Source organism: Bufo gargarizans, chromosome 1, assembly GCF_014858855.1.
Source record: "Bufo gargarizans isolate SCDJY-AF-19 chromosome 1, ASM1485885v1, whole genome shotgun sequence".
Taxonomy (NCBI): Eukaryota; Metazoa; Chordata; class Amphibia; order Anura; family Bufonidae; genus Bufo; species Bufo gargarizans.
The window spans coordinates 285704207-285726102 of record NC_058080.1 but is presented as its reverse complement, the minus strand read 5'-3'; the positions used below and the strand labels follow the sequence as shown (position 1 = coordinate 285726102).

Here is a 21896-nt window from a genome sequence, read left to right as displayed (position 1 = left end):
AGAGGCATAAAAGAGATTGAAGGCAACGTTTTTTTAGTCACATGAAACCTACTAAATCGGATCAATTTGTGTGGGATGATTGTGCGAATTATGGCTACTTGTCGTAAAACTGACAGGGACGACATCCTTGCACCGAGAGACCTTGGTTTATCATTCTAGCAGATCACTATGCGCCTAGGCCGAGATGTCTATTCAATGTTGTGTGTTCCGTTGGTTGGGAGAATGACAACGAACTAGAATTACAGTAAGAGGTCACAGAAAAGAACCTCTGCATTGACTGATCGCCTGATTAGAAGAATGGCACTTAGTGATCCATTCTATACTGCAAGTAAAATTGTCTGTCACATCCCAACCCTAGGGTGGCAAACAGTGTCTACACAAATCATCAGAAAGTGCTTGCACCACAATGGGCTACGAGCCAGACATCCGGCTACAGGAGTTCCATTGACCCTATGCCACTCCTCTCAAAAGGTTAACATGGTGTACAGCAAGACAGTGAGGCTGGTTTCACACAGGCGTTGCGGTAAAAGGTGCAGGTGCGTTGTGGGAACATGCACGATTTTTCTGCGCGAGTGCAAAACATTGTAATGCGTTTTCCACACGCGTGAGAAAAATCGGCATGTTTGGTACCCGAACTTCTTCACAGAAGTTCGGGCTTGGGATCAGGGTTCTGTAGATTGTATTATTTTCCCTTATAACATGGTTATAAGGGCAAAGAATAGCATTATGAATACAGAATGCATAGTACAATAGCGCTGGAGGGGTTAAAAAATAAAATAAAAATTTAACTCACCTTAATCCACTTGCTCGCGCAGCTGGCATCTTTTCTGTCTCTTTCTTTGCTGATTGCAGTCAAAGGACCTGTGGTGACGTCACTCCGGTCATCACATGGTCCGTCACATGATCTTTTACCATGGTGATGGATCATGTGATGACCGGAGTGACGTCACCACAGGTCCATTGACTGCAATCAGCAAAGAAAGAGACAGAAAAGATGCTGGCTGCGCGAGCAGGTGGATTAAGGCGAGTTAAATTGTTTATTTTTTTAACCCCTCCAGCGCTACTGTACTATGCATTCTGTAGTCAGAATGCTATTATTTTCCCTTATAAGCATGTTATAAGGGAAAATAATAAAATTATCGAGTCTCCATCCCGATCGTCTCCTAGCAACCGTGCGTGAAAATCGCACCGCATCCGCACTTGCTTGCGAATGCTTGTGATTTTCACGCAGCCCCATTCACTTCTATTGGGCCTGCGTTGCGTGGAAAACGCACAATATAGAACATGCTGCGATTTTCACGCAACTCACAAGTGATGCGTGAAAATCACCGCTCATGTACAAAGCACCATAGAAATGAATTGGTCAGGATTCAGTGCAGGTGCAATGCGCGGAAATCACGCTCGTGTGAAAGGGACCTAATGGAAGCTGAAGTAAAGGTCTATGCTCTTCAGTGAGGAGTCCTGCTTTTGTCTCGGATGCAATGATAGCCAAAGATTGGTCTGGAGACAATGTGGGCTATGCCATGAAGAGGTCTTCACAAAGGAACATTACACCTGTCCTACTCCCAGGATAATGGTGTGGGGTGACATAACGTATGGTAGTAGTAGTCTTAGTTTCAGGTACACCAACAGCTCAGCATTACATTGATTTGCTTGTGAATCCACTGGTACAACCATTCATCTGAAGTGTCCCAGGAGCCATTCTTCAACATAATACTAGGCCGCATTTTGCTTGTGCTACTGTGAGCAGCCTAAAGATGCTACCATGGCCTGCATCGTGTCTAGACTTGTCTCCCATTGAGCACTTATGGGACATCATTGGTCGGCAATTGCAAAGGAAACTGCTAGCAGTGGATCTTGATGATTTACGTGCCTAATATCATGAATAACCTTATTGATAGCATGCCAAGGAATGGTTTCATACTCTATACTGAATAAGTAAAGATGTTTTGAATATTTTATCATATGCATATCATTATTATGTCTATCGATCCAAAGATTTCCATAATTCCATGACCTTTCCTTTATGAAGTAGCAATTTCAATATTGAGGAGTTTAGCTCATAGATTTGATCAAATATGTATTCTGAACACTGCCAGTAAAAAATTAGGCTACTTTCACATTTGCGGCAAAGCTCTCTGACAGGCTGTTCTGGCAGAGAATGCCGGGAACCTTCTGGCCTTAAAACAGTTGCGTGCAGCGGTTTTTGTCCCGCTAAATCCCAGCATATTTGCCAGGGAACAGCCGCATGCCATTATAGTCTATGGAATCCGGCAATGCTGCATCATGAGAAATTAGTCAGGCTGTTCTCTGCCAGAACAGCCTGCCAGGGAGCTATGCCGCAGATGTGAAACTAACCTAACATTTTGTTTCCTTATCTTACAGCCACTTATATAGGTCCCTTTACATGGAACAAGGATCAGTTGTGGGGAACATGTATGGGGAACAAACGTTTGTACTTCTAAATGCTGGTTCCCAATAACTGGCTCGTGTAAAGGTTCCATTGATCACCCAACAAACAAGAAAAAGGATGGTTTGTCAGGCGATCAGATCTTTCATGCAGCACTTAAATCTTTGTTTCATCGCCCTGTGTAAATGGGATGTTCTGCTGACTGTATGAAAAGTGAAAGGGGGACGAACAGTTATAATGATTGTTGGTTCCATTTTCACTTTGCATCGGATCGGGTGTAAAGCCCTTTAAACAAGCACCGATTGACTTGTATATTGTTGACTAGCACTCATTATTGGTCTGGCACTGGACTGTGTAACAGGACCCTAAAACGAATTAACATCTAAAACAACAAATTGGGTTAAGTTAAATGGAACTGGGCCAAATATCGTCATCCTTCAGCTCTCTATACTTTCCAGTCACTTTCAATAATATGATGGGGAAAGTTTGCCGTGCAAACCGGAAAGTTGCTTCAGCTTTCTATCACTCTGAAGCCAACTGAACACGTCAGTTGTTAGCCGCTTAAGAAGACACCCAGATTAAACAATTATAGTTGATAAGACATTTTCCTAGTCTTTCTTATTTTTTGACAGTGAAAGGAGGCTCAATGGCTCTGGCAAAAATGCTATAATGGCATTCTCCCTGTCACCAGGTACTGCATAATATCACTGACGCTATCCCTCAATAACGCTATAATGGCACCAGACACATTATGTCACTGGCACCCAGCAACAGATGAAATATTAAATTCAAAAGATTGAATCCAACTTAACAGATAATCCAGACTATATGTAGAGATACAGATTTGACTATATTTTACGGTAAAATTTTGTGTGATAGGTTCATTTGTTGCCATGTTTCACAACGACTTTTTATGGAAGTCTGGAAAACATTGCAGAAATATGGATTAATATGATCACATACCAACAAGATCCTTTTAAGTATTGACCCGTTAGTCACAATAAGGAGATTTTTGTGAAACTCACCTGTAAAATCTTTTTCTCGTCTTTTCCATTGGGGGACACAGACCATGGGTATAGCTTAGAGGTATTAGTAGGAGGGACACTATGCAAATGAAAGAGCTCCTCCTCCTCGGGCTATACCCCCAGACTCCACCAGGAGGAACTCAGGCGTTGCACAAGCAGTAGGAGAAGGAGCAAGAAAAAATCATGGAAACCATCGGACCAAGCCATAAGGTCCAACCAGAAACAGAAAAACTGAACTAAAGACCCCTCCTGCAACAGGAATAATGGGTGGGAGCTGTGTCCCCCAATGGAAAAGACGAGAAAAAGATTTTACAGGCGAGTTTCACAAAAATCTCCTTTTCTCGTGCTTTTTTCCATTGGGGGACACAGACCATGGGACGTCCAAAAGCAGTCCATGGGGTGGGAAAAAATATCAGCACCGCCAGGAGGAACGCCCCAACGGTCAAACAGGAACCACAGCCTGCAAAACCCTGCGGCCAAAGCCGCATCAGCCGAAGCCAGTGAATGCAACTGACAAAAATTTGCAAAGGTATGCAAGGACGACCAGGTGGCCGCCGTACACAGCTGAGACGCAGAGGCACGACTGCGTCTTGCCCAGGAAGCCCCCTCCGCCCCAATGGAGTGAGCGGCAATTCTAGCCGGGGGAACTCCACCACAAGCGTGACAAGCCGCGGAAATAGCCAAGCAGATCCAGAGCGCCAAGAACGGCGGACGGAAGCAGTAGCCGCGAGACACACCTTCAGGACCCGTACAACATCCAGGGAATGCAGAGTGCGTTCCTTGGGGTTAGCCGGAGAAGGACAAAAGGAAGGCAGGACAAGATCCTCATCAAGGCGGAAGGGAGAGACCACCCTGGGCAAAAAGAAGGGGACTGGACGGAGCACAACTTAATCCTGGAGGAAAACCATTAAGGCTCCTGACAGGAAAGAGCGGCCAGCTTCGACACCAGTCTGACCTAAAAGCTCGTGATGGGACGTGAACTCACAGCCACTGCATAATAGCCCAGAACTTTAATCACTACGCTATGTAGCTGTATCAGAAGCTATGGTCACAAGGAAGTCCAGATGAGAACAGTCAGAGAGACCCTCCTCAAAGGCTCGAAGGGAGCCGACTGCAGAGCGCGCAGAACCAAATTGAGATCCCAAGGAGACAAAGGGGGAACATACGGGGAACCGAATGCGCCACCCCCGAAGAAAGGTCACCACCGGACCCTTAAGAGCAAGGGACCTCTGACGGCCCGCGCCGAAACCTGACCTTACAGGGAACTAAGCGACAGTCCCTGCACAAGCCCAGACTGAAGAAAAGACAGTACCATCAAGATGGAAAACCGAAGGGGAGGGAACCCCGAACCCTCAAAAAAGGCTAGGAAGGCCATCCAGGTACGATAGTAAATCCGGGAGGAAGAAGACTTCCCCGGACTGATCATGGTCCTAACCACTGAATCCGAGAACCCCATCTTTATCAGGATGGCGGTTTCAACAGTCACGCCGGTAAACGAAGAGACCGCAAATTCCGGTGGAAGAACGGGCCCTGAGACAGTAAGTCCTGTCCGTCGGGAAGAGGCCATGGGGCGTCCGCCAGCAACCGAGCCACGTCCGAAAAACCACGCGCGGCGAGGCCACTCTGGGGTGATGAGAACGGTCGGAGTCCCTTCCGCCTCGAACTGGCGTAGACCCTTTGGTAGGAGAGGAAAACAGAGGAGGCTGAAGTCCTGCCACGGAGACACCTGCGCATCCATCCGTACGCCTCCGGATCTCGGGCGCGAGCCAGGACCACTGGGATCTTGTTGTTGAACCCGGACGCCATTAAGTCCACATCCGGACGGTCCCATCTGTGGCAGATTTCTTCGAACCCTTCTGGATGCAGAGACCACTCGCTTGGATCCACCGTGTTGTGGCTTAGAAAGTCCGCTGTCCAGTTGTCCATTCCTGGAATGCAAACTGCTGACAACACCGGAACGTGAGTCTCCGCCCACGTCAGAATTCACTTCACCTCCTGCATCACCATCCGGCTGCGGGTCCCGTCCTGATGGTCGATATAGGCCACGGCCGCGGCATTGCCCGTTTGAACCCGCACTGGGAGGCCCGCAAGGAGAGAGGTCCAATAGGAGAGAGAGAGCGGAAAAAAATCGCCCTCAATTCCAGAAAGTTGATTGGAAGGCGAGACTCTGCCGTCGGCCAAATTCCTTGAACCGTGCGAGACTGGAAAACGCCCCCCCAACCCAGGATGCTGGCATCGGTGGCGGCGATCGTCCAGGAGAATGCGAGAAAGGAACTCCCCGACCTCAGGTTCTTTGGGAACAGCCACCAAGGGAGAACTGCCCGAACCCGCTGAAAGGTAAAGGATCTCCTGTTGCGCCAGGCGAGTGTGAAACTGGGCATATGGAAAGGCCTCGAAAGAGGCTACCATAAGACCCAGGACCTGCCAGTATTCCCGAATGGAGAGGCACGGGGAGCGCAGCAGATGCGACACTGCCCCCTGGACCTGGGAGGACTTGAAGGCTGGTAGAATACTTTGGCAGCCGAGGTGTCCAAAATCACCCTCCGGAAGGAGAGCCTCTGGGACGGGAAGAGGCAGGAGTTTGGGAAAGTTACCAGGCAGCCGAACCGTTCCAGGGTCTGAACAGTGATCCGGACGCTGTCCGTGGTCTGCGGTAGAGAGGGGGGCCTCTATCCGGATATCGTCCCGACAGGGCAGCAAAGGAATGCCCCTGGTACGAAGAAGCGCCATGAGCGGTCCAGGACCGTGGCAAGGACCCGCGGGGTGGTCGCCAACCCGAAGGAAGGGCGACAAACTGACAGTGTCGACCCATAATGGTGAAGCGCAGGAATCGATGGTGGGATTCCGCAATCGGGACATGTGATAGGCCTAGGAGCAGCAGGGCGGGCTGACTGGGCCCTCTAGTGCCGGGAAGGCTGGTGCAAAGGAAGGCCTCTTTGCGGGCGACCTGAGACCCCCGGCGGAGGAAGCAGGCGACGGCCTACCAGATGAGAAACGGCAAAAGGCATGCAGAGACGAACTCGTCCAGCTGATCCCCACAAGGCCTGGAAACCCCAAAGGGGAGATTAGCAAGGGAACGCTTGGTGGAGGCGTCAGCGTCCCACACCTTCAATCAGATCTCTTCGCGCTGAGTGACAGATGGCCAACCTGCGGGCAAAGAGGGAAACAATGTCCCTAGAAGCTTCGCAAAGAATGTTAGAAGCCTGAGACATCTGGAGAACCAACTCCAGTGTGTTAGTAGCCGCATCTCGTACCGCCAGTTCCTGGTGGTGGTGTTGTAACCACACCGAGAGAGCACTGGCTACCCCTGCTGAGTGAAAGGTAGGTCACAGGGACGCGCTGCCAGCGAAAAAAGGACCTGGAAGAGAGTCTATGCGTCTGTCTACAGCATCCTGGAAAGAGGAACTGACTAAGACAGGAAGGGCCACATAATTGGCTAATCCGGCCACCGGAGGATCCACCTTAGGGGGAGGAGACACCTCTCCTCGCCGTCAGCAGGGAAAGGAAAGTATATTCATGCGCTGGGTGGTCGAGAACCTTATTAAGACCACCCCAGGCCCTGGACATGACCGCGGAAAAATCCCTCATGGACCGGGAACATGGTAGTCTCCGACTGCCTGGACGGAAAAAGGGGGAACTCCTGACCAGTGGAAGGAGGAGAATCCCCTTGGAGAATAAAGGTGTCTCGGACAGTCACCACTAAGTCAGCCACCCTGGTGGAGAGCTTAGGCGAGGGGTCCCGCTCCATGACCTAATCAGAGCCGGAAATTCTCCTTCAGACTTGCGCTCCCTAAGGGAGGGGAGAGTCGCCCGAACGCGCCTCTAGACGAGGGGGGGGGGGGGGGGGGGGAGAGCCAGAGCCATCCGAGGAGGGATGCTGCTGCTCACGCTCCCTGTTAGTATTCGGGCGTCTTCTGTGGAAAACCACTTAGAGAGGTGGTTGGCGTCACAGGATTTGAAAATGCCCTATAGTCCAAAAAGGACGTGGCTCGTCCGAGCCGGATAATTCTCCTTCGGAGTACTCTCCCTAGGGAGGGGGAAGAGCAGTCCGCAAGCGCCACCGGCGAGGTGAGGGGGGTGGAGAGACAGAGACATCCGAGGTGGGATGCTGCCGCTCACGCTGCCTCTTCGTAGTCAGTCACCCACTGTGGGGACCACAGAGAGATGGAGTCGTTAGCGCCACAGGATTAAAGGACATGGTTGCCTTGGTGACTAAGACCAATTTAGCGGCCGCGCTGGACATGGCAGATGCCCAAGCGGGGACCGCAGGCCCCCAGGGACGTGGAGGAGGGTGGAGGAGGGGGGTAAGGCAGGGATGCAGGTAATACTTATCTGCTCCTGCAGAACTTCTCCCTCGACTCCAGGACCAGCAGGGATGCACCTCATCAGGCTTCTGACTCCTTGTCCAGGAGTGCAGTGTTCTGGTGGAGGGTGGCAGCAGGAGACCCAGTAGCTGGTGGGATACCGGAGCTGCAGGTCGAGCCCGGATCCACTTGTCTTCTTTGGGGGGCAATGGAGGCAGCCAGGCAGCGTCCAAGGACGGCAGCGGGCATTCCACGGGGGACCAGGAAGGCGCCATGCCGACCTGTGTCCCCATCTAGAATAATATAAACAATTTTTGAAGGCTGAAAGGGGCTTTGAACTCAGAAAGCCTGGACATGGGGCAACAGCAGCAGTACCACTGAGCTACCAGCTTGCCTGGCACAAAACGGAGTAGAGTGATGAGGAGCTGCACGGCCATGAGCAAACAGAGTCTCCGGTGTAAGGAGAGTCAGAGCGGCATGCCGAGGCTCCGCCTCCCCTAACGCGTCATTATGGCGCGAAAAAAGCGCGCGAAAATAAGCGCGCGCACGAAAAATAAGCGCGCGCGCGAAAATATGCGTGAGCGCGAAAATATGCGCGAAAATAAGCGCACCACGTGGAGGAGCGGCCTGCCGGCGGGCGCTGAGGGAGCGCAGCAGGCAAGGCCCGACGAGAGAAGCGCTGAAGCCCACAGTTTAAGGGGAAGAGATGCCAGTACTCCAGTGCCAAAATGAAGAAAGTGCCCCATCAGGATCCTTCTTCAAGCTCACCCAGGCAGCCACAGACAAATAGACACAGAGGGAGGGGGAGGGATTGTGCAACACCTATCTGCTCAGCATGCTCCCTCGATGTCCAGACCAGCAGGGATGCGCCTCTTCAGACTTCTGACTCCAATCCAGGAGAACAGTGCTCTGGAGGAGGGTAGGCAGCAGGCGTCCCAGCAGCTGGTGGGATTCCGGAGCTAACAGGTCGAGCCCGGATCCACTTATCTTCTTGGGGGGAAATGGAGGCAGCCAGGCAACGTCCCAAAGACGGCGGCGGGCACTCCACGGGGGACCAGGAAGGCGCCATGCCGACCTGTGTCCCCATCTAGAATAAAAATAACAAAAAGGAGTAGAATCAGAGAGTGTCAACCTCCTTCACCAGACACTAAGCAAAGACTGAGTTCCTCCTGGTGGAGTCTGGGGGTATAGCCCGAGGAGGAGGAGCTCTTTCATTTGCATAGTGTCCCTCCTACTAATACCTCTAAGCTATACCCATGGTCTGTGTCCCCCAATGGAAAAAAGCACGAGAAATTAGTTTTCTATGGCTAGATTCTGGAGTACATACTCTGGACATGTGTCATGGCCTGACTGTGTTTACAGACCCAAACTCACTGCATAATTGGGATTTTAAACCAGAGTTTGGGTCATTATATCAGAGGTCTTGCCAGGACACATCTGGCATACAGACCCTGGAAGTGTGAATCCAGCCTGGTAGGTTAAATAAATTAGCACATAGGTTAACAATCTACCTTTGCCCTCAAAATCAGAGCTATGGAACAACATGCGAACCCGATAAATGAATGTTTGCTTGTTCATTGGGTAACAGGCGGCAGTAATACACTGCCAGATCATTGCTAACGAGCGTTCATACAAAAGATCGTTAGTGATGATTTGCAAGATTATCTACCTGTCCATCTACCTTAACTTCTGGGATCACACTGCATCCTAGACCTCACACAGGGCTTTCCGTTAAGTCTGAATACCTGAAAACTGTGTTTAAATGTATACCATGATGGGTACATTCACTTTAATGTGTCAAACTGAGTTTGGGCTCTTGTTTGACCTGTTTTTCGTTTGTTACTGCCTTTTTCTGGACAGTATAACAGAAGACAGCAATATTCTGTACAGCAAAAAAGCTGGAAGCAAAATGAATGGAGAGCAAGTCAAACATGAGACCAAAGATGAACCCTGAACTCTGACCTATTAAAGTGAATGTACCCATCATGGTATACATTTACTATTTGAATACCACAAAATGGCCTGCAGAGGGATAAAACTTAATGAGAGCCCAATACAGTTTTTTTTTTTCAAAAATGGACTTCCAGTTAACTCCTGCCAGACCTTCAATTCAAAACATTTTCAGGAGAGGATTTCAGCATCTTACATCGTTGCCTAAGCAAATGGACTGCTCACTTTTACAAATTTCATCTGGAAGATGCAGAAAACAAAAGTTTATGGATGATATAACTATACTTCTTTTCCTGTCTTCCTTGGGGACTGGTCTTGACAATTATTCCTCATGTGCATTCACATCAACATATAATGTTCCCTGAAGTGAAAATGAATACAGAATATACAAAAAGAAGGACAAACGCGTCTCAAGGTGGGGTAAAAGTATATATTTTTATGTGCTGGCAACATTTTCATGTCCTCTGTCTAACATACAAAATGGTATTCAAAAAGTTATATAGTTTTATAGTTTATACACAAAATGTTCAAACACCATTAAAAATTCAAACATATAACAAGTGCCTACCATATGCATCAATTCTAGAATACTGCATTAACACTGGGTGCAAGGTAAAAATAACGGAAAAAAAGACATTTTGAACAATACTGGTATTCAAACTCCTAAAGCTACAATTTAAGGCTATTGGTATATTTAATATATATAAAAATTAAAGTACAACATTACATTATTCCTAGTGCTGTTCACAGCTTTATGTTCAGGATAAAAAAAAAGTAACAGTGAGCTTTAAATTGCATCCATAAGCTTTCCAGATGGCATACACCTTATTAATCCAAATGCACTGCAAAACAAGATGCGGTGAGGACAATGGATGTATCTTTAGAATGAGAAAATGTGACGACCCAAGAACTTGCACCCACTGCAGTGGGAGAAGCGATGAGAAACAAGGCAAAGGCAAGCAGAGCCAAGACAATGCAGTGGGAACGCATGGAAGCATGGCTGTTGTGTTAGCATTCAGCTTTATAATGGCTCCTGGTTAGTCAATGTTATAATAACTCATTGGATCTTGGAACTTTTTATATTTTGTGAATGCAGTTTCGAGTGTCATATTTGCTACGGTGTTAGTTTGTGTGTCTCAAGAGGCTTCTTTTGGCTTCACTACCTCTATCTTTCCACACAAAGAGCCTGCATAAAGCAACCAGGAGACTCAACGCAAGACTCAAAAGTAAACCTGAGTTATTGGTAAAATTGGACAGTAACCAAGGCAAATCTGGCCTATGGGAACTTGCCAAAGGACAAGCTTTCCACGTGTAGCAAGTTCAATAACCGTCATGACACAAAGTTATTCTGCTGTTTTCTATAAACACAAACACATTTTTGGAAAACTGGAGTTTTCTGTACCTTCAGATTTTTTGGGCATTGGCTTTTTACTCACAAAAATGTTGAGTTTTTGAAGGCAACCATCAAATCACTGAAGAGAAAAACTGCACATTTGAGTGAAAGGACACGACTGTACAGTTCTTCCCTCTGTGCCCTCATGCTGGCTGAATGGTTGACGTAACTAAATAACAAAGCTGACATTATTTTATTCTTGTTCAAACAAGTCCACATTCTACAGCATCCATCCAGATTAAAAACCCAGGCCTCTGAGATACTTACATGCGGGCAGGGGAAGCACATCCAAACAGATTGGAACGAAGCCACTTACTCCGTGCACAGCCAAGGACTACTGTGGAAAAAGTATAGACAGAAAGAAAGACATACAGGTGCAGCGGCATTGTGCTAAACATGGCCCAGGGATATGGCATGGAATTAAGGCTGGTAGAAGACACCAACTTGGAAGACTCCATTTTTTTAATGCTAAAAAAATTATATCCAAGTACCAAAAAAAAAAATAATACATGTAAAATTAAGATTTAACCACATAATGTAGCAATTATGCCACATAATATATATAATGCAATGCTTTTGGTTTGGACTTTTCTCCTCAAAATACAGCTTTGGTAAAAATTCCTGAGACCAATCAAAATGTTATTTTCAAACAATATAAAGAGAATACTATAAAAAATGGTGCTGAAATGGGCACAGATCTTGGCACATGTCTTAAAAAGTATACAAAAAGTGTACATTAACTGCATAGCAGGCAAAACCACCACACACAACATGAAGAGCCTGGGCGTAATGAGTGACTAGACACTAATGAGAAGGAAACTGGTTTCTGATTTGCTGTCTAAAGCGTCAACCGTTGCTAAACCCGTAAATCCCAATGCCCCTGCAGGTTTGTATGTTGCTGCTTGCATAGTGGTCCTTCCTATATAAAACACCACCCAGAGCCATGTTTAGGCAGTGCAAAAATACATACTAGGCACCATCCTGGCAATATCAAGCAGAAGAGAAGCGCATTGGATGCATTCTGGCAAGTGAGGGGGGGAGTCAGCTGCAGGCATAGTGGGAGGTGCAGTAGTAGGTGAGCCGTGACCCGGGTGGGCTTACAGACAAGAAAAGAGGCTACCTAGCTAGGAGCAGACAGGGATCAGGCAAAACAGCATCAGAAGAGAAAGAAATCCAGAAGTCAAAAGGTAAACATGGGTCGCCACTTCCTGGAATGTATCATATTGGGATAGCTGCTGTCCGGGAAGGAACCGCATAGAGAGAGAATACAAGACACAGTTTAGTCAGATTTCTTACCATGTATGCCAACACAAGATGGGCTCTGGATGTCAGGGTTGAAAGTTTACTTGGGAAAAAAAAATAATAATAGTAATGTGCGGGGTCAAGGAGCTCCTTCACACACACACACACACACACACAAACCGAGAAATCTCCTGCTCTCTGAAGTAAACGTACAAAGGTGAGGTTACGGAAAAGTGACATTTATTACAACTGGATAATACTGGTATAAAAAGGAAGGGTCGTGTTGCTTAGTAAGCCAGCTGCCTTGCCAAACAAGTGAGCTTCGCGTTGAATCGGAGGCTCAGAAGGAAACCAAAAAGGTATCAAGCGTTAAGCTGAGGCCATAGCATTTTCCCAAGAGATTAAAAAGATAGAAAATAAGAGCTTATTAACGAGTGACTGCTCATCATCGTGTCCGTTAGCAGCGTTCATTTTCGTTGCATATGGCTGCCATTTCATGTCTGGCCTCTTTTAACCAGTGTGAAGCATTTTCAATGGTGGAGATGCCAAAACGGGTTTCTGCAAATTAGATGTGCAAAGCGAAGTGGAATGGTTCACACTGGTATCCGAGGGGAAGGATTCCGACATGAAAATGCATCATCTAGTCACCTAATCGCTGAATTCTGCCAGATTTACTGGATATTAGCCATGGGCATACTGCTCGCTGGTCAGGCGGCTACTTGTAACCGTGGTGCGATGTCCCTGTAACGGCTCTGGTCAGTGATTGGTCCATTCTAAATACATGCAGGCAAGGTCTTCAAGGATTAGTCAGATTTTAGCCAGCAGGAGCACGATTGTGATAGGCACGCATTCCTGCCATTCGGAGCAGGCCAGGCTTGGCAACATTCGCTTCCCAGCAACAAAACTAAGTCCGAGTGCACGCAGTCTCCCCCACGGGCAGCCAAACATGATGCATTAAATGAGTAATTAGTGGTCTGTGTCAAGGAACACAAATGGCAGGGACACATTACTGCAAAAAGCAGGTGAATGCTGGGACATCCTTGGCTCGGCACACTTTATGTGAAGCTTGCACTGTAAGTTAAAGAAAAAAAAAAAAAAACACAAAAACACACAAGGGGAGAAAACATACAAAACACTCACATTAGCAATGAAGAACTGCAAATTAAAGGCGAAGTAGAAAACAAAACAAAAATACCAACAACCAGAGCAACAATGTTCATCTTTGGATGATTCTTGCCGTCAGCACTGTTATGTGGACAGGGCACAAATGAATACAGATAACACTTTTTTTCATTCAATAAAAACTCATGTTTAACTGTCAAGTTCAAAGTGCTCGTAATGACATAAGCGTGAATTTACATTTCTCTATATCTTTTAGCCAACCATTTATATAATATAAACGTAAAATATGGGCACGGCTTAATGCTGCATTAGACAGACCAATTGTCGGGAAGGAAGTGTTCCTTCCTGGCAATCGCCTGCTCGCTGGCGGAGGAGACCGCTGCTATTACATGCAGCAATCTCCTCCACAGCTCGGGGAGGAGTGATCGTTATACCATCACTCGTTGCCATGCTGTCCAGATGTTTGCCGGTAGTAGATCGCAATTAGACAGCATGATCTGCCGCCGGCAAATGATAACTTTTAAACCTGTGAAAAGATTAGGATTGCCCAATGAACGAGCAGTAATCAGCGGTAATATTACACTGCCATATCATCGCTAGCAAGTGTTCATACAAACGCTAGTTACTGATTGGCCTGGTGTAATACATCTACCTGGGCTTAGGGCAATCTGGCAGATTTTTTTTAAACTAGGACATGCTCATCACATGTACTGAAATCTGTCGTGATGGACTGGACCATGTATATACAATGACTCCCTTTTCTGGATCCTATTGTACTTAAGGGGAGATCCCAAGAAGCAGTGCAGGAAACCTAAGAGCACTGTATTGCAGGACGCCACATGTAGAGTGTAAGATATTATAGGCGTGGAAAAATCTTTAGTTTATGAATTTCACTGTAAAGCCTTTTTCACATAGTGCAGTTTTTGTTTTTCAGGTATTTTCTCAACTTAGCAAATGACGGAATATTGCTAGGAAGTACTAGGATGGCAGGTCTACATTCAAACTTACTGCTTGATGGGGGTCTGACCATAGCAGGAACCTGCACCAAAGCTCACTGCTGCTCCCATCCCAGGTGATGTGCAGACAATTTGACCTCAGCTCCATTTATAGTGAATGGGGCTGAATTACGGTACTCGCACTGTAACCTGCACAGGAGCGGCACTGTAAAAGCAAAAATTCAAAAGGAGTCACAGTGCTCCTTTCGATTGACCCTCCACAACACAATATGCTGTCACTTGCTTGGCTGGGAATATACCCGTAATGCTTTCCATCCGTACAGGATGAAGACATGTAAAAAATAAAAATAAAATATAAAGTTTAACTTTGTGAACAAAGCCTACCATATTGGTGTGAAGAAAATACGATATTGTTGGACAACAACATATAATAAAAAACCTTGACACTTAAATATAGACGTATAATGTAGGTATACCGATGACACTGTTAGTACCATGATGACAGGTCTAACATTCAAACATTAAAAATAGACCACAACATTACAGGCAAATACATGTAAAATGGAAACTGCAGAACAAAGGCCTAGGATTATCGTACAATATTTGGATAGATTTCAAATGCATTAGTTTTAACTGTACCTTTTACACAACATACAGAGCAGTTTAAGGGAGTTGTCCACCTTTGGGGACCTTTTGGCTAGATCTCCTTATGTTGTTGGACCTGTGGAGGGAAGCATACTTGCCTGCTCCCCGCCCCTGGTTCCAGCTCCTTCGGTCCCCCAACCGCCACGCTATGGTCACTGCTTGTAAAACTTCATGTTTGACGGGGGTCAAATGGCCGCTGTAGCCATTGACTACCATAGCTGTGACATCATGTCCCTGGGTAACATGACACATGGGGGACACATCACCAAAACAGCCAGTCATTGGCTACAACAGCCATGTGACAGCTGTCAAATAGGACGTTTACCAGCAAGGACTAGACCATAGCAGAGGGGGTCAGAAGTAGCCGGAACCCATGGTAGGGAGCAAGTATACTTTACAGATCCAGCAATGTGGGAGGTCTAGCCCTTGAGGGTGGACAACCCTTTTAAAGGGAACCAATCATGTTGAAAATGCAGTGCAATCTGCAGGCAGCAAGTTATAGATTAGGAGGAGCTGAGCAGATTGAGATATATAGCTTTTTGGGAAAACATTCAATATAACAGTTATTTTGTCTAAAACTGGGAGTCTAGTGGGTGGTCCTACTCAGTGATTGATGGATATCACGGGAGGTAAAAATATACAGGGAGGGTTGTCAATCACAGAGTAGTACCACTTCACTCCTAAGCATAAAATGACCAGAGATTTAGCGCAATGAAGTTTTGCGGAATCTTTCCTCACAAAAGTCTCCTCCACTGAGCACTGGTCTATCGTACTCTAACAGGGTGATCCTTCACGGGCATACTGGCACAATGGACTGCAATTTTCATTATGGCAGATTGGCTTTTTTTCTAGAATATTGAACCAAAAAGTCTTCAGGTAAGTGTTGATCCTAGTAGTCAGAACCCCTTGTTATTTAAAAAGTGTAAATGTAATTTCCGTTATTTTTTTTTAGTGCAGGGACAGGGATGTTAAACATTTTTGTAATGTATGATAAAGATGTTTCTTTGTACTAGAAAACAGGGTGTAAAGAGTCCTCTTAGTAAAGCTCTGAGTGTTGCTAAGGAGAGTCTGTCTTCTGTGTTCAGTTCCCCTGAAGACGCCTGTGTGCAATATTCAGAGGCTTCCAGCCTGCCTTTTATCACTGCCCGAGTCCATCACTGCTCATCTCCCTGCCTATCTGACTAAGGTTACATTCACACGTCAGTATGTGTTTTGGGGATCCACAAAACACGGACACCGGCAATGTGGGTTCCGCATTTTGAGGACCGCACATCGCCAGCACTCTCATAGAAATTGTGGACAAGAATAGGACATGTTCTATTTTTTGGTGGAACGGAAGTGCAGATCCGCAAATGCGGACAGCACATTCCGGACCCATTGAAAATAAATAGGTCCTCACCTGTTCCGCAAAATTGCTGAACGGATGTGGACCCATTTTGCGGACATGTGAATAGACCCTTACACACAGGCGTCTTCAGCGCTAAGCAGACTGAAGACAGACTCTCCTTAGCGACGCTCATTTAGAGCTTTACTAAGAAGACTATTTATACCCTGTTTTCTAGTACAAAGAAACATCTTTCCCTAATAAAGTATATTACAAAAAAGTTTAACATCCCTGTCCCTAAACTATATTAAAAATAACTGAAATGACATTTACACTAAGTTTTCTGTATCCAGCCGCATGGCTATGTAAGCACATTCACCAAAGTAAAAGGCTATTCCCCCCCCCCCCCCAATCAGCATTTTGGGTATTACGATGGGATACTTTAAAACCACCACTAGAAGGCAAGTGACTCTGGAAATCAGAAACGTTCGTAAGAGAATCTTAAAAAGGGAACCTGTCACTGGGATTTTGGGTATAGAGCTGAGGACATGGGTTGCTAGATGGCCGCTAGCACATCCGCAATACCCAGTCCCCATAGCTCTGTGTGCTTTTAGTGTGTAAAAAAATAACGATTTGATACATATGCAAATTAACCCGAGATGAGTCCTGTACGTGAGATGAGTCAGGGACTCACCTCAGGTTAATTTGCATATGTATCAAATCGGCTTTTTCACACAATGAAAGCACACAGAGCTATGGGGACTAGGTATTGCGGATGTGCTAGAGGCCATCTAGCAACTCATGTCCTCAGCTCTATACACAAAATCCGGGTGACAGGTTCCGTTTAAATACAAAAGTTTATTATAGAAATATAGGCCCTTGACTTGTACTCAATGTTAGTTCTACTCGGCCATTTAGGAGTATGGAAATGCTGGCTGACACCCATATGACAGCCATATTTAGCTGTCATCCACTTTCTCAGAAGCAGATATAACCAAGATACTGGTGATTTTCCCCACCACCATCACCCAGTGTATGCTGCCTATGGGAGAAAAAAAGGTGGCTGTATTATGGATGGTATTATTAGTGATTTAGGAATGACACGAACCCCTAGGCCTTGCCAACAAGACACTCCAGAATTCCAAATTAACTTGGAAAGCATCCTACGAATTAGCGGCATTATAGGTAACGGATTCCTGTACTAACCAGATGATGGCAGCTGTGATATTCTATTGATTCTGTTAATGCTCGCCTGGCGTAATAGCCATTCTATTTCCCCGACGGCTTTACTAGTCCCTACTATTAATAATTGTTAGCAAGCAGGCCTCCTCCATAGACATTCATTATAATTCAGGCTGCAGTCCAAATACCACACACTGCAGTGTTTGCCTTGTAAGAATATCTCCATAGGAAAGAAAGATACTATATCCAGGGCTGAATGCCAGAAACTGAAGGCGGCCTGGATACTTATTACCTGTGCCAACACTGTGCCGTGGGAGATTTCTGCAGACTGAACAAGTCATACAGGGTGATAATGTAATGGGGGCTCAGCTTCATTACGGTACGCGTGGAATTTACAGCGATACCGTCTTATTGCTTACTTCCTAATGTGCAGAACAAAAAGAAATCAATCCATCCGCTGGTAAGTGGAGCCTCTTAAGTATTTCCTCATAGCCGTATAGAAGACATTCGTTTAAACAGAGAAATCTAAACTTAGTTTCAGTTCAAAGAGAATAAAGCAGAAGGCATATTACACCACGAATACGTGGTGAGATGGCTATGACATAGCTAAACGTCACTCGTTAGGTGAAAATTCAGTTAGGAGCTTGTGAAACTGGGAAGAAGATGGTGAGGGCGGCTGGGCAGCACAGTCTAGATATGGTGCCCTTTTTAATCATATCACTTCTAAATTAGCACCCGATAAATGCCTTGTTACATGTGTCCGCCACTGTTCTAGGAACACCTCTACCAGTACAAAAGTATTTCAGGTCTACACTAAATCAAAATATAAAGGCCCAGATTGACTAATCCTACAGATGGTATAATCTTAGCCAGGCTGTCTAGATCGGCACCAGATTTATCACAGGGGCTTAGGCTGGATGATGAATCTGCTGCAGGAACAGACACATTTCACTGACTAACTCTGCCTCTGGTTGGCTTACTCAGGCAGATTTTTACACCAGAATTGTGCCGAAGTTTTGGCGCAAAATGGCACATCTTAGACCCTGCATCTTTTCACATGAAGCTCCAACTTTTGCATTAAAGGGTATGTCTCATGTCAGACATTGGTGGCATATCACTAGGATATGCCACCAATGTCAGACGGTTGCAGGTCCATCTCTGGGACCTGTACCGGTCTCTAGAACAGAGCTCAGCGAGCATTCATTTCTATGGGATTTCCAAAAATAGCCAAGTGCTGGCTTAGCTATTTCCAGCAGCCCCACAGAAGTGAATGGAGCGGTTGCCGCACGTGCAAGGTGCACTATCTATTCATTTCTATGGAACTTCCAAAAATAGCTGAGCGCGCCTAGTCTGCTATCTTTGGAATTCCCATAGAAGTAAATAGAGAGCAAACAACGCATTCAAGGTGCACGCTCGTTCACTTTGGAGGCCTCATTCTAGAGATAGGTGCAGGTCCCAGAGGTGGGAGTCATACCCAACTGAGGGTGGCATATCCTAGCTCAGTGATATCTAACCTCCGGCACTCCAGCTGTGGTGAAACTACGACTCCCAGCATGCTCCATTAATTTCTATGAAGTTCCGAGAACAGCCCAGCAAGTGTGCATCTTGAGAGTTGTAGCTTTACCACAGCTGGAGTGTCCTAACTATATGCTGCCAATGTGTGAGGTGTCACAAGCCCCTTCAAGACCTGAACCCTTGTCAACCATGTCGTAAAAAGTGTAGAAACCATAGATGCACTAAATTGGGCCACTTTTTAAGGCAGACGTTTGGGGCAGACCCATTAGTAAATCTACTCTCACACTAGCGTTTTTTGCGGATCCGTCATGGATCTGCAAAAAAACGCTTCCGTTACAATACCACCGCTTGCATCCGTCATAAACGGATCCGGTTGTATTATTTCTTCTATAGCCATGATGGATCTGTCATGAAAACCATTGAAAGTCAATGGGGGACGGATACGTTTTCTATTGCGTCAGAGAAAACGGATCCGTCCCCATTGACTTACATTGTGTCCCAGGACGGATCCGTTTGGCTCTGCTTTGTCAGGCTGACAGCAAAAGGCTGCAGGCAGAATTTTGGTGTCTGCCTCCAGAGCGGAATGGAGACTGAACGGAGGCAAACTGATGCATTCTGAGCGGATCCTCTTCTATTCAGAATGCATTAGGGCAAAACTGATCCGTTTTGGACCGCTTGTGAGAGCCCATGACGGATCTCACAAACCGAAACCAAAACACCAGTGTGAAAGTAGCCTAAGCCGCTGACAGGTAGAACCAGTGCATAATGTAAGCCATGAAATCCCCTGCAACCACCCAACGTTACTATTTACAGTTCTCTTTTTGCCCACTAAAAAACAATAAAAAATATATTTCTATTAAAGTGCTTATTTAAAAAAAAATAAAGCTGCACACTGCCTAAGGAGCTTAAGCCTCCTACGTAACATATCTACATGTTATACATAGAAAGATTCTTTACAAAGGGTCAGTTATAAGTCTACAATACACCCCCTTCTCCAATAATAGCGGTGTATGCCAGTGAGCACTACTGGCATGGTGGTGATCACCTATGTGTTGGTCTTTTCCTTATTACCGGTATATGCTTTCATTGTAGCACAATGGACTGGTTCTGTGCCCATATAGACCTGACGCTGACCCTGTGGTTATGCATCCAGGAACTATAGGATGTTACCACACATTTTTCAGACTAGACTGTAACAAGATATAAAAAAAATGTATATTAAAAAAAAAAAAAAAAAAAAAAAAGGAGAAGACCAGTTTCCCATTATGAAGATGAGATGGCAAGTAGCTGCATTCATGCCAAAAGCCAGAGTTTGAGATGGGGAGTAGTTACACAAGCCTGCTTACTTTTTCTTGTCCTTGTCTTTCTTGGTTTGCTGGGATCCAGCTTGTTGGGCTTGGGACTGAAGAAGTTGTGTGGCAGCCTTCTTCTTCTGGAACATGTTCACTTCATCCTCAATCTCCTTTTTCTTGTCTTCCAACTTCTTTTTCTCCTCTTGGTGAGTCCTTTTGAGGTGGTCAAATTTTTCGTGGAGCTATGAATGGTTAGTATAGACGTAGAGTTAAAAAGGGTTGTCCCACCCAAAAATTATTCTACATTTTTCAAAGTAGCACCATTTCTAATTTCAGGCAATTAAATATTTAGTATAGCCTCTTAGCTATTCTATAAAATCTCTGTATAGTGCCGCCTGTTTGTTCCTTTACTTACTTCTCTGTCTACCTTTCTGAGGTGGTCACACATGCTCAACTGCCACCAGCCCTATCTACTGTTAGAAGCTGTGACTGTTACAGAGCACGCCCCCCTAGGAACCCAGCCAGAAGAAAATCTAGCAGGACAATTGGAGCACTGAATGGGGAGAACTATGTGTGAGGTACCGGGCTGGTTTTAGCTTTGTTACATGGATACTCCCAAAGAAAGTTTTTTTCTTACCTCTTTCTCAGCCTCTTTCAGCTCTGCTTCCTTTTCTTTCACTCTCATGACAAACATTTGTCTCATTTCTTCCTCCTTCCTTTGCAGTTCTCCAAGAAACTCATTCCTCTTTGTTTCATATGTTTCCTGAAGGCTAGTAACATAAAAGGAAAAAAATAACAGAATAAAAAATAAAAAAAATTATTGTATAACATAGAATTAAAATAAATCTATGGCTCTTCATGAGTGGTGGAAAAAAAGCTATGTCCTTTCAAAGTTTTACACTATGAATAACCAAAAGAAAACTCCCATCATTAAGGTGCCTGCATGCCTTAGATGTGTGTCTTTCATTACCGGGTGCCATAGGGTTTAGTCTATGAACACAACGGCGGCGGTCTAAATATAAAAACAAGCTTCCCTTCTTAATCAAAGAGAACCTCTCACCATCTGACATGTCTGTCTCAGTAAATACTTGAACACTGCATGAAATTCTGGCGCACTGCCAGTGTGTTGTTCCTTTGTTATTCCTCTTAGAAATTTCGGAATAAACAGAAAACCGGACATTATGATTCCCTTTATTAAAAGGGTGCGTCGCTATATAGTCTAATACTGCAAGCACAGAATGGTGAGAGACTATGCAGGACCCCCGCCCCCCAAACATACAATGTATTCATTAACTTCTAGTAGGAATAAACAGAAGAACGGCACAATGTAGAGTTCTAAGAAAATATGCTCCAGAATTATGATATTAGAGGGAATGCAGTTATATTTACTAAAACAAACAGGTCCGAACAATTGACAGGCCCACAAAGGAGAACTCTGGTAATGGGTGGCACCTTCTTATCACGAGCGCTCCTACTAATGCTCGTTAGCGATGATCTGCCTGATGCTCAGCCAGTGTAGAGGGGTGTTAACACCGA

The 21896-nt window shown here is 45.7% G+C and overlaps 1 protein-coding gene across 2 annotated transcripts in view; it reads right to left on the bottom strand.

Moving 5' to 3' along the window:
- Nucleotides 1–21896, bottom strand: part of SEPTIN11 (septin 11) — a 124289-nt gene that overhangs the window by 6733 nt on the left and 95660 nt on the right. Inside the window, exons 8-10 of one of the 2 annotated variants that reach the window (XM_044304392.1) lie at nt 20998–21130; nt 20415–20602; nt 10100–13395 (exon numbers count right to left, since the gene is read on the bottom strand). In XM_044304392.1, the coding sequence (XP_044160327.1) occupies nt 13380–13395; nt 20415–20602; nt 20998–21130 (337 nt within the window). In that variant the 3' untranslated portion in view covers nt 10100–13379. Of the gene's footprint in view, nt 1–10099; nt 13396–20414; nt 20603–20997; nt 21131–21896 lie in introns of those variants that run through there. The other variant, XM_044304401.1, reaches the window with a different exon arrangement.